Below are 13,524 nucleotides of genomic sequence, written 5' to 3'. Positions count from 1 at the left end.
ATTGTTTCTATTTGGCTAATATCCCCTGTTTACTTAATCTGTATTATTTTCTTTTGTTTAATAAAAAAGAAAGTAGAGATAAGTAGACAACTAGTGTAAAATAACATGATGCCGTGGGTTGGTTTTCCTCCTGTCCTCCCCAATTTTGCTGCCGCTGGTATATCTACAGTTGCCACTGGTATCTACAGTTGCTGTGCTACACCCTGCGTCTCTGTGTGTCTAAACCCACACTGAGGCTCTTGCAACCTAAGTTATTTTTTTCTAAATAACTGGGGCCTTTTAACCAATCTGCGCCCACCAAGCAATACTTAGTTTAAAATGTAAAAATGTACATTTACTTCACCCAGTGAACAGTTAGTGCCAGAGTGAATGGCATATGTGAGGGCTAATTTTAGAGTGTCTTCTTGTGTTCAGTAAGAGCTTTACTCTATGTACTCCACTGTGGATTGCACTGGGGAGAGGACTTGATTGTGAGTGGAGGAGATTGTTGTCCTAATTACAGCAGTAAGCTGCTGCTTAGTTTTTCATTGATGTAATGGGACGTAAGAATGAGTCGGGTCCACGCTGTGCGCTGATATGCTAATGCTAAAAAGCACTGATGGAGGCTCTCACACTGGCAGCGAGGCCTCTCAGCTTTTGGAGCCATTAATTTTGCAGCAGAGAACTAGAAAGAGGGGTAGAGAGAGAGAGAAGCAGAACTGACTGCCCCCTGGAGAAAACAGCACACACTGACAACCATTTGAAATATGTCAACAAAGGCTTCTCCCTTTCCATCTACCTAAATGGTGAAGATAATGTAGACAGCCTGGCTGCAGAAGCATTGAAACATAAGTGATGTCCCAACAGCACCAAACAAGCCTTCTTCTTCTTTTTTTCCCCCTCCAGTCATTAGATTTCTTAGCAACATATTGAGGGCCGTTCTGTAATGCAGATGGGATATCGTGAAAGACTGATGCATTTCAGTAATGTGTTTTCCTTTTTAATAACACTTAATGGGCTGTGATGACAAATTGTTGGAGCTGTTACATTTGAAAGCCAGCAGAATGGCTTTTATTGTCACAAACAAATCGTGTTTGGCTCCCCTGTGTGGGTGAGTCTCGGCGATGATGTCCCTGCTCTGGAAATACACTTAGTCATTCACTTAGAAGACATCCTCTCTCTGAAGCCACAGTGCATTCAAAGCACACAATGAAGAGCTCATTACAGGAGCCCTGTTGGGTGAATTTTGGATAATTCTCATGTCTTTGTAGTTCCTGGACGTGTGTTTTTGCCTCTCACTTACCCTCTCTCTCTCATCATGTCTCCTTCAGGCTAGGGATGATATATTGAATGGATCCCACCCCGTCTCCTTTGATAAAGCCTGTGAGTTTTCGGGCATCCAGTGTCAGATCCAGTTTGGACCCCACGTGGAGCACAAACACAAGCCCGGATTCCTGGAGTAAGCTTTCTTTATCATTAAGATGCATTAACACCAACATTCACAATGACTCCGCAGGGCGTGTTGTACTTTTATATGTTCGTTTCACAGCTGTGCATACATAGTGGTTATCTCTTGCTTCAGGGATTTCCTCCAGTGGAAAGCTCAGGGATGATGTCAGCTGTTACAACTGTTTTCTGATATGTAGGCAGTAGGGCAAGAATGACCTCATATGTAGAGGTATGTTAACAGAAAAGGAAATGCCTGTAAAAGAGTAACCGTGCAAAAATGTAATTTATCTCCGTAGCCTGAAGGAGTTCCTACCTAAAGAGTACATCAAGGCGAGAGGATCCGAGAAGAAAATATTCCAAGTATGTACATGACGTTGCTCGAATGCTGCATTTAAAAAGAAAAAAAAAACATGTTTGAAACTGCGTGCGGCCCATGGGAATTATAGTAATTTGTTCTCTGTTGAGGCATAAATTGACAAAATTCAAAACATGTTGAACATAACACATAACATATGTAATGTTGAGTCAATCGTGGGAGTGGGGATGTAACTTCTATTGTTTGTCCAGGACCATCAAAAATGTGGAGAGATGACGGAGATTGAGGCAAAAGTGAAGTATGTGAAACTCGCAAGGTCCCTGATGACATATGGAGTGTCCTTCTTCCTGGTGAAGGTAAGAACTAAAACCATGCTACTTTACACCAGCAGAGAGGTCATTGGATTCATAAGCACAGCAGACAATATTAGAGCTGAAACAATTAATCGATTAGTTGTCATCTATTAAATTAATTGCCAACAATTTTTTGAGTAACTTTTAACTTTTAAAGGGGGAAAAAAATCAAAATTCTCTGATTCCAGCTTCTTAAATGTGAATATTTTCTGGTTTCTTTACTCCTCTATGACAGTAAACTGAATATCTTTGAGTTGAGAACAAAATAAGGACGTCATCTTGAGCTTTTGGGAAACACTGATCAACATTTTTCACCATTTTCTGACATTTTATAGACCAAACAACTAATCAATTACTCGAGAAAATAATCAACAGATTAATTGACAATGAAAATAATCGTTAGTTGCAGCCCTAGACAATATGCTTGCATTCCCACCAAAAAAGCCATTGAAGAATAATTACAATCTTATTCTCCTATCAACATTTCTATTAGTTATAAGTTTATTGCGTAAGATCTTGAAAGTCAGCGGCATTGCTAAAAAGAATTTAGACGAGAGAAGAGACGCAAGCAGTCAGATGATCCTACAGGTCGTAAACAAACTTATTTGGAAGAGAAAACAAAGGGGGAATGGTGAAACCAAACCCTCCATAGAGACAGAGCGCGACGCCTCCTACTGGAGGGGAAAACAATCAGCGCTGCAATATGCAACCAAGGGATGAAACGCTAAGAAAATGCCTGTAGCTAACTAAAAACATCAGATTTCAGCATGTCAAGGGATTATTTTAGCACCCTATGTCTACCAGGGGTGCAGTTGATAACTAAAATGATGATGGATGATGAGTAAGATGATGAAGTTAGCTGTTAGCAAGCTACTGTAGTTGGCTAAGGCACTTGCAAACATAATACTGCATAGCTTTCTGATCCACATTCCACTATAACTATAACTATATAAGTTGCACACTGTCAAAGTGCTTTAGCTTCACTATAGCCTAAAACTGACATTTGGACAAAATGCTTGCTGCACACGTCGGCATACTGAGTCTCAGGATCCCACAGTTTCCCCATTCTTCCTGCTGATGCCTCAGTTTTTTGGTTCGGCAGCTTATAAAAACTTAGCTCTGGGTTCTTTACCCTGTTGGTAGAGCAGCCCAGCACACAGCAGCTTTTAGGCATTTTTCCATTTTTCTGTTGTTTGTAAGCAGACGGAATTGAGGCACCTTGATGCAATACAAAGTCAATGGAGAGCGATGAGTTGTTTTCCCCTCCGGGGTGAGCGGGACTTAATTGCGCTCTGTTTTTATTGTTAACATTCATCAGAATTTACAGACAGACTTCCTGGTTCAGCTTTGCTCTGCCATGCTTGTTGTTTTACCTCCAAAAAAAGTGGTAGATTGGCTTGCTTACAAGTATTTTTCTTGCATGTTTAACGTTGTTGCAGTAATGTGCCACAGTAGCAGACCTCAGTTAACCTACAGTACTTACAGTCCAGTGTTACCATAACTGATACTTGAGGGCCAAAGATATGAAAATAAAACCAGGGATTTCCCTTTAGTAATTGCTGAGCAATATCAATTTAATGAACACCTGGTTATAGAAAACAGGCACATAATGCCTCTGTGCTATTGAGTGGCAGCTGCTCCAATTTGCACCGTGCAGTCAAACAGGTATGAAACCTTGTTGAAAACACCACAAAACCCCATTATCACAACCAATCAGAAGCTCCAGTTTGCTGTTCAGCAGCACACTCAACGCTGTGAAACACTCGTGACAATAGCAATTCTGTTCTGTTCTGGTTTGGCGAGCACAAAAGTGGAGTGGAAGTGCAGCATGCGAATGGGATGAAGTCGCCCCAGCAGGTATTATAAAAGCTCTCTGACAGCAACCCATTTGGCTACAAAGTTGCAGGAAAGAGGAAGAAAAGAGGAAGCGGTGCCGTTGTCTGCTGGGGTCTTAATGGACGATAAATGGAATGTTTGGCCCTATAGTTAAAGCAGACTGCAGGGCTCAGATTATCGTGTATGGAAGAGTGCATCGACATGTACGAGCGCTGCCTGTCTGCGTTCGATGAGGAGATGTAGTGATGGAGATTTCAAGACTCTGTTAAATAATTCACTCCAGCTGCACTCTGCTCTTGATGCGAGCAGAGGCAGAAAGCACAGACCTGGCTTTGTCGAAGCACATCTGAGAGTTTATTGTTACCTTCCATTTCTCATCTGTCAGTCTTTAATCGCTGCAGGTTCCGGGTTGGCGAGCCCTCTGTTGCTGTTGTCTTCACAGAAATACTGTACATGGGAAGTTAATGAGCCTGTAACACTTTATAATACCCATCATCAATGAATGGTAAATTGATAGCTAATTAAACTTTAGTTAATAGTTATTTTACTGTTAATAAACAATGAAAAAATAATTAATAATGTTTACTAATTATTAGTCATGCTATAATTTCTGTTATTTTATCATTTTATATACTACATTAAGTATTTGTTAATGATAACCAAATGATTTTAAACTTTTAAAAAAAACATTTTTAAAACATCTATAAACATTACGTAGATTGATGGACCAGAAACAAATTATTAACCATTGACAAACTATTAACTATTTATCTAATTAATGTTAATAGATGCGTCACAAAGTATTTATCAACCATTTAACAAGGTATCATAATCATCAGTTAAAACTTTATAATAGCCATCCAAATAATGTTTATAGGTGGTTTATTATTATTATTATTATTAACCATTAGTCATTATTAACCATTGAACAAAGTGTTACAAATATCTGTGTAATGTTTATATATGTTTTAAACAAGCAATTTCTTAACAAATCCTTTCGTAATCATTAAAAGATGCTTAATATAGTATACAAAATGTTATAATGTTTGCAACAATAAACTATTAAAATAAAGTAAATTATGACAATATTAATAATTAGAAAACATTATTAATTGTCATTTCATTGTTTGTTAACAGTAAAATAACTATTAACATTAATTTAATAAACTAATTTTCTATTTATTAATGATGGTTATTATAAAGTGTTACCGAGATTTCTTGCAGATTTCCCCCAACAATAATCAAGGTCAGGCTATTTAAAATAGTATAATACCTCAGCTACCCACTTCAGATTAGAAAATCAAGCTTCCTGCTTGAACGCAGCCTTGATCATGTCGTTCAAGCAACGTGACCTCAAACAATGGAAGTTTTTAATAAACCTTTGTGCGAAGATATTGCAGGATAATGTTATCTGTCCTTGTGTTGAGGAGCCCTGAACCTAGAAGCCGCTCTACTTATTGGCCTTTGTGCGATCAGTGATAAAAAAACCCCAAAAAACAATAGCCCGGAGACATAAAATGTACGTATTCTGAACTCCCCCGTCTCTACAAACCCGCTAATTTTTGTGTCGTCCTCTGCACCCCTGGAGGGGAGCCAAGTGTAGGCTCCGTCTCTGGAGTGAGCCGTAATAGATTTTCAGTGGGCAGAGAGTGGAGGACACCAGAGCTTCTCAGGCAGAGAGCTGGTGGAAGCACCATGCTGGTGTGCTGACAGCGACTAAACCCTGTGGAGACCCTGCTCAATAAAGCAGCAGTTAAACAAGGCCCGACTCTGCTGGGTCACTTCACAGCTGCCCTCCTCCTCCTCCTCCTCTATTCGGGGCTTTAAGCCACGGACACAGCATGCGTATTACGACAGCACCAGTAGAAAGGCACAATGATTTTTGCGTTCGCGCCTTGAATGAATCATCTGTGTAGGTGTTTAAATGCTGTCTGATGTTTGTTTTTCCTATCTGACAGGAAAAGATGAAGGGTAAAAATAAGCTGGTCCCGCGGCTGCTGGGGATAACCAAAGAGTCGGTGATGCGAGTGGATGAGAAGACGAAGGAAGTGGTGCAGGAGTGGCCTCTGACAACAGTCAAGCGATGGGCCGCCTCCCCCAAAAGTTTCACCCTGGTACTGTGTGACTCTCTGCATCAACATTACTCACATATGCAGTTGTTATAGACTCTTTATCCTGTGCACATATTCAGTTATTCTGTGAACACTGATTTACACGGCTCCACATCACACATTCAATCTTTTCCCCCAGTTCTCATTTCCCAATACAAACAAAAAATTGTTGGGACCTCAGACTCCAATATTGAATGATTTCAGCATGCTAGCCAGCTATTTCATCTGCGTTAACAATAGATGCCCGGGGAAGAATGTGCAGAATTTAGATGTATTATTTATCTGAAAGCTTTTCCAATTTTCTTTACCAGCTGTTGGCAACAGTACTGTCTGTTTTCCTCCCATATTGGAAAGGAGCTCTCCATTTAAAGATTAATAGATTATGCTAATTGTAAAAAGAAATACTCTAAGGTATATTTGCCAACATTGATTTAAAAATATTCACCCTTGCGTTTCTTTAAAAATGCTTTGAAGTGAGCAGTTTTGGGATTCACTACGTCTCGTTTTTAATCAGGTCTTTGGAGAAATGGGATGCGCCATAGAAGCTTATTAGTTATAGGATGTTTTAGCAGTGCCAGATGAATGTTGAAATACTGCCCTGAATCTCTGCTGCTTTCAATGCATTACAAAGGATTTCGGAGAGTACCAGGAGAGTTACTACTCCGTCCAGACTACAGAGGGAGAGCAGATATCCCAGCTTATTGCTGGATACATTGACATCATTCTTAAGAAGGCAAGTAATTAAAAATTAAATATGAAAAAAATCATCTCATTCTCCATATATTCATCCTACATTGTTGACAGTGATGTCTTCCTTCTACAGAAGCAGAGTAAGGATCGTTTTGGTCTTGAGGGAGATGAGGAATCCACCATGCTGGAGGAATCGGTGTCCCCTAAGAAGTGAGCAGTGCTCATGTATTATCTGACCATTCTGATTCAGCGAGCACAGTCTAGTTATTCCTCATGAATGTAAACCTCACTGTTTAATTGTGCATGTAATTACATTTCTGCCAGCCCAGCATAGTTCCCCCAAGAGAGGTAATGTTAGAATTAAGCACAAAAACAGCAGTTTGAATTTTAAAATAACACTAACGCCGCTCTCGATATTCCTGAATACAATTTTCTAAATTGCTTCCTTGTTTGTGCAAACCTAAACACAAAACCTGCCTCAGGGTGAAGAAAAATTATCATCTTATTGCACAAAAGAAAGCTGCATCATCCTGGAAGTTAAGATACCACGCAGGTTAAGATATCATCTCGTTGGAAGCTGTTTTATTCAGTAATTTTTATCTCCCAGTTGGGAGCCATCTCTCCTGATTTTCCCATGTAGCTTAGTAACTGATGAGGAATGAAGGTATAACGCTGATGGACCGGGGCTCTATCACGCAGAGCTTGGAAATTTGTTGTCACTGGAAATCCACACGGCTCTTAGTGAAACCGCTCTCTGGCAGAATGGGGCGTCATATTCCTGCTGCTTATGAGCCAATTGACTCATGTTGTGGTTCTCAGCACAAAAACATAATTGCTGCCTCTCAAAACAAGCCATAATTAACCAATGGAGTTAGGAGCATCTGTTGAGCTGGGCAGGAAAACAGACATTTCTCCCATACAATATTTTTTCCGACAATGCCTACTCACCGTGATAATTGTTTTAATTATAATTTTGTAATTTTCATCGTCTAAATTAGGAACAGTTGCGTTGTCATCTGGGACAATTATCTGAATATAAAGATACACTCACTAGTAACACAAAGGAAAATGAGTACACCCTATTCAAGTAGGTTGAACATACATACTAGGGCTGACCCGAATGCTTCAACGCTTTGACTGTTGCCATGGTAATTGACATCCAAATCAGTATTTAAATGCTTCGTTGATATATATTTAAGGGATAATGTGCAGCGAGCCGGTCATTATTGTGAAATAAACCCTGACGCAAAGTGGAGGGGTCTTCCATCACGCTGAAGGGGGTTATTTCACAACAATGACCTGCTAGCTGTACATTATCCCGCTTATTACACGGCTACTTACTTAAGAAATCCGACATCAGAACTGGATCCATAGCAACGATCTGTTATACATAGCAATGGTCTGCTATAAAGAAATAACAGACTGTAGAACGCCGTAATTGACCATCAGAATTGAGTATTCAACAGAGCCATGTAATAAATATAATGTATAAACCCCAAAGTAGCCCATGAAATAAGGAATAATACAACATTTTTTCATTATTCATATTCAACATAAACTATTATTAATTATTGTATTGTAAGTATTGATGGGAGATGGAGACCGACAGACAGAAGAACATGTCAGCGTGCTGCACCGTACAGCAAAGCTTCAAATACCTTTGAATATTTCTCACTGAAGCTTCGAAGCCCAAAGAATGGTATTCGGGACAGCCCTAATACATACTGTACATATATATTATGAAAGTCATCATGCACTTCCCATCTCTTTTCCTCCTGTATAAGGTCCACAATTTTGCAGCAGCAGTTCAATCGAGTGGGTCGTGTGGAGCACGGCTCGGTAGCACTTCCAGGTATAATTCGGTCCGGGTCTATTGGCGGCCCTGACACCTTCAACATGGGTACAATGCCCTCTGCCCAGCAGCAAATCACTACAGGGCAGATGCACAGAGGACACATGCCCCCACTGGTGAGTAGGAGAATTTGCACTTGCAAGCAAACATGGGCTTCATTCCAAATCGCATTTGTCTTTACTTTTAGTACATACTGCAGCTACCCTTACAAAGTACGTACTGTTGCATGCAGTATGCATACAATTGGGACATACAGTACTATTTCATCAAAACATTGCACCTTGAACTTTGACCACATTTTGACATGACATGGTAACATCCAACCTTGGGCCAACCTGTGTAATTAAAATACTGTGTGTGAACCAAAAATACTGAACCGAGGGAATGAGAAAATGATGTAGCACCACACCGCCGCTCTGCTCAGTTCTCTATTTATTTTAAATATCAGAACACAGTGTCGAGGTACATCATGTAACATCATGTAAATCTGATCTGCGGCGTTTGATATATTGCTTTTAGTCCCGGCTGTCAACAATGAACCACAATGAACAATATGAAGAGAGTGTGATAGGGAATGAAACGTACCTCATAGTCACACTAAAAGCCCATCTGCGTTTATAGACATAGACTGCAAGACCGAGAGTTTCACAGCTTTGCACAAACACAGTACTATACATATTGTGTATTTAGATCACTTTTGTCATTTGCACTCTGTGTCTATTGTTTGTTGTTGTCAGAGTCTGGCCCAGCAGGCCCTGATGGGGACCATAAACAGCAGTATGCAGGCTGTGCAGCAGGCTCAGGCTGACCTGGGATATGTAGAAAATCTGCCTCCACTGGGCCATGATTTGGTGAGTCTCCTTCCCACTTACTACACAGTGTTGGGAAATATTTTAGAATAGATGCAGCATGGATATATTTACCGTACTACGACTCCTCCACATCCCATCATTCACAGCAACTCCTTAAGTTCCACTTCTCTGACTCTCATGAATGTGTGCTTTCTGATATCGCAGCTTTTCTGTTTTTTTGCAAAGCAAAGATAGATTAGATAGAATTAAGCATTTGCATCACATCAAAGTCCATCACATTTCTCAAATATAATTAGGATACAGAACTGACTGTAAATATGGAGGCTGCATTTAATGCTCGAGTGTTTCCGAAGCCGTAGGTGTTGTACAGCTTTAGTCCTTTAATCCTACACGAGAAAGTTTATTTGAGCTGAAAATCACCCACTGTGATGAAAGCCAACAGCTCTGCTTTTTCCTCCTCCACCGAAAGGCATCCAGGGTTTGGGTTCAGAACAAAGTGGACGAATCCAAACATGAAATCCACTCTCAGGTTGATGCCATCACCGCTGGAACGGCATCTGTGGTCAATCTCACAGCAGGTGAGTGCCCAGGAGAATACTAAACAGCTTCAGTATTCATGTATTTACACACCACAATTCTGGTTTATGGAGTAATTTTTTCCTGATAGATATTCTACTGATAAATAAATCTTGAACTTGTTGTGCTGAAGCTCAACATACTGGCAGTGTCTCTCTCTGCTCCCCTTGCTGCTTGGCTCAACGCCAGTCAAGTTCCTGCCAGTCTTTTGTGGAGTTTTAATCTTACCTCGCCATCTGTTTGGTTGCACTTACACTCCCTCCACTAGCTATTACAATTTTTTTTCTTCGTCACGGCCACTTGCTTCATCAACGTGCTCATCTCTGTGGAACCATCTGAAATAGGCTCTAATGATGACACTGACGCTGATGTGTGTGTTACAGCATATGACACGCATGCTGCCCTGTGTATTAGCTAAATCAATGTGGCAGCAGCATCACGACAAATTGAGATGCGCAGCACAGGTGTAGTTTGTAAATAATGGCGATCCATCCTTCACAGGTGAGCCGACAGAAACCGACTACACGGCGGTGGGCTGCGCCATCACCACCATCTCCTCCAACCTCACGGAAATGTCCAGGGGTGTCAAGCTGCTTGCGGCATTGATGGACGACGAGGTGGGCAGCGGACACAAGCTCATGGGCGCTGCCAGGATGCTGGCAGGAGCTGTGTCGGATCTGCTCAGATCTGTCGAACCTGCGTCTGCTGAGGTGAGACGCCCACTGGTTATTGTACTGACTTGGACTTCATCCTCCGCTGTAATCCTGGTAGTCACAAAGCCATATACAGTGTTGAATGTTTTGATTTTTATCAGTGAACATGAAGGTATTCTGGGATGACTTTTGATCCAGAAGTCTGTTTTAGATAGGCCAGAGTAATGAATGTGGTGATGTCATTGTTGTACAGCCCAGACAGACGGTGTTGACTGCAGCAGGAAGCATTGGACAGGCCAGCGGGGACCTGCTCCGTCACATGGGGGAGGGCGAGACCGATGAGAAGTTCCAGGTTGGACGCCACCCACTCACTGTTCCTATGACACTGCCGGCCAAACAGGAAGACACATACATTATTCTCTGGCCCCCCTTTTAAAAAAGTCAATACACACTCAAGTAATCACCTCAGACTTTATTATTAGACTGTTACTTTATGTGGAGTTTATAACAAAGTGTCAGAAGGAGAGCTTTGGAACTTTTTATTTCAGTTTCAGCAACTTATACAATCATATTCACAATCTTGCCTACTGTTTTTTCTAGTTGTTGTTCCAGCTGTATCTATATAGTTTATAGTAGAGCTGTCAACAAATTAAAATAATTCATCTTGGTTAATCGCATGATTGTCTATAGTTAATCGTGATTAATTGCAAATTAATTTCACATTTTGTATCTGTTTAACATGTACCTTAAAGGGAGATTTGTCAAGTATTTAACACTGTTATCATAATGGGAGTGGGCAAATATGCTTGCTCTATGCAGAAACCCTCACAGGTACTGCATTTAGCATAAAAAATATGCTCAAATCATAACATGGCAAACTCAAGCCCAACAGGCAACAACAGCTGTCAGTGTGTCAGTGTGCTGACTTGACTATGACTTGCCCCAAAACTGCATGTGATTATCATAAAGTAGGCATGTCTGTAAAGAGGAGACTTGTGGGTACCCAGAGAACCTATTTTCATTCACATATCTTGAGGTCAGAGGTCAAGGGACCCCTTTGAACACAGCAAGGCCAGTTTTTTCTCACCGAAATGTAGCATAAATTTAGAGCGTTATTTAGCTTTTACAACCTAAGAATCGCGTGTTGCGTTAATGCGTTATCGCGATAACTTTGACAGCTCTAGTTTATAGATAATTTGCCTAAATAATTCAAACTATAAATTCAAAAAATAAATAAAATCACTTCAGATTGAAGTATTAAATTGTAGTTAAAGTAGAGTAGAGGTACAAATTAGAAAGAAAGGATGAATAATAATACAAAAAATAGGGAGGGGGGAGTTCAGGGAAGGGAGTTGTGTGTGAATGTGTGTATATTCATAAGGAAATGAAATGAGAGATGATTCAGAAGGCTATATAAGGATTCACTGTATTAATATAGCCATGGCAGGGCTCCACCATTTAATGAATATATCTTTTTGGAGTCTCAAAATGTCAAATGTTATTTGTTCCCTCTGGTAAATCTCCCATAACTTCTCAGTCCATATATTGTATGTTGGGAAGGTCAGGTTTCAACCACATAATTGTGATGCATTTAATTGCTGCTGTTAGCAATATTTGTAAAATGTATTTTTAAGCTCTTCCATCAATGCCTTCTGGTGTCAGAAGGTAGCTTTTAGTAGTAAACAATAACACAAGGTTTTCTATAGCCTTTGAGATCTGCCTCATCTATGCTTTTACACTTCATTTACCTACAAATACACATTTTAGTTCCTAGATGTCTTCTTGTGGCCTTAATACCACTTGTGATCAAATTTCTTTACAATATAACAGATATAATTTATTATTCGCCTCCTAATATTAACATCTGTCTCTTGCTTAAGGTATTTTTACTATTATTAGTTATTCTTTGTGCATGAGATGTCCAGTATTCATGCTATTTCAACTGAACAAGATGAAAACATTTACTTCCCTTTTACGTCCCTTCACTCACATGTGCGCAGCTGTGCTGTGTTTCAGTGAAGGACATTGATTAATATGTTGCAGGACACCCTGATGAATCTGGCCAAAGCGGTGGCCAATGCAGCTGCTATGTTGGTCCTGAAGGCCAAGAACGTGGCCCAGGTGGCCGAGGACACCATATTGCAGAACCGGGTGATCGCAGCTGCCACTCAGTGTGCCCTGTCCACCTCACAGCTGGTAGCCTGCACCAAGGTACTGATCTAAAACTTGGTGATCTCAGTAGCCAAGTAGGTAGAGGACATACCAACAGTCATCCAAGTAGCATGTCTGACACTGGTTATCACAGCGTTGTTATGGTAACAATGGAGATGTGCAATATTTAACTTTTAAAACAGGTCTTTGTGCCGTATCTTGAACAAAATAAGTTACTTTTTATCTGAAACCAATGAATAACAATTGAATGTTTCATTTTAAAGACCTGAATTCTTGTACTTGATCTGTCTAATATCATAAAAGTCTTCTTGTAATTCGCCTGAGTTTCTGCTAACAACTGTGTGCGGTGCAGGTGGTGAGCCCGACCATCAGCTCCCCAGTGTGTCAGGAGCAGCTTGTCGAGGCCGGGAAGCTGGTGGACCGCTCCGTGGAAACCTGTGTCAAGGCTTGCCGTTCGGCCAGCGACGACGGCGAGCTGCTGAAGCAAGTCGGTGCAGCAGCCGGCGTGGTGAGCCAAGCCCTCAGCGACCTGCTGCAGCACGTCCGCCACTACGCCAGCTGCGGAGAGCCCATCGGGCGCTACGACCAGGCCACTGACACAATCATGAACGTGACAGAAAACATTTTCACTTCCATGGGCGATGCTGGTGAGTACAAACAGAAATACTGGAGGCCAGAAAATATAGTGGCATGAATACCTGCTTTCACTTGACTCATTCTTGTGT

General features: G+C 40.8%; 1 protein-coding gene across 6 annotated transcripts in view; it reads left to right on the top strand.

Annotated features, from left to right (window-relative positions):
* The window catches only part of tln2b (talin 2b), a 105,606-nt gene that overhangs the window by 49,737 nt on the left and 42,345 nt on the right, over window positions 1-13,524 (top strand). For all 6 annotated transcript variants that reach the window (XM_037767605.1, XM_037767603.1, XM_037767601.1 and 3 more), the window contains 13 exons: window positions 1,311-1,438; window positions 1,725-1,788; window positions 1,996-2,100; window positions 5,892-6,047; window positions 6,676-6,777; window positions 6,868-6,944; window positions 8,519-8,702; window positions 9,324-9,437; window positions 9,868-9,976; window positions 10,476-10,684; window positions 10,881-10,979; window positions 12,671-12,838; window positions 13,152-13,446. In XM_037767605.1, coding sequence (XP_037623533.1) covers window positions 1,311-1,438; window positions 1,725-1,788; window positions 1,996-2,100; window positions 5,892-6,047; window positions 6,676-6,777; window positions 6,868-6,944; window positions 8,519-8,702; window positions 9,324-9,437; window positions 9,868-9,976; window positions 10,476-10,684; window positions 10,881-10,979; window positions 12,671-12,838; window positions 13,152-13,446 — 1,810 coding nt within the window. The remainder of the gene's footprint in view (window positions 1-1,310; window positions 1,439-1,724; window positions 1,789-1,995; window positions 2,101-5,891; window positions 6,048-6,675; window positions 6,778-6,867; window positions 6,945-8,518; window positions 8,703-9,323; window positions 9,438-9,867; window positions 9,977-10,475; window positions 10,685-10,880; window positions 10,980-12,670; window positions 12,839-13,151; window positions 13,447-13,524) is intronic.

Source organism: Sebastes umbrosus, chromosome 4 (assembly GCF_015220745.1).
Source record: "Sebastes umbrosus isolate fSebUmb1 chromosome 4, fSebUmb1.pri, whole genome shotgun sequence".
In the NCBI taxonomy this organism is placed as follows: Eukaryota; Metazoa; Chordata; class Actinopteri; order Perciformes; family Sebastidae; genus Sebastes; species Sebastes umbrosus.
The sequence above is the reverse complement of the archived record's forward strand: the minus strand, read 5'-3'. Positions and strand labels throughout refer to the sequence as shown.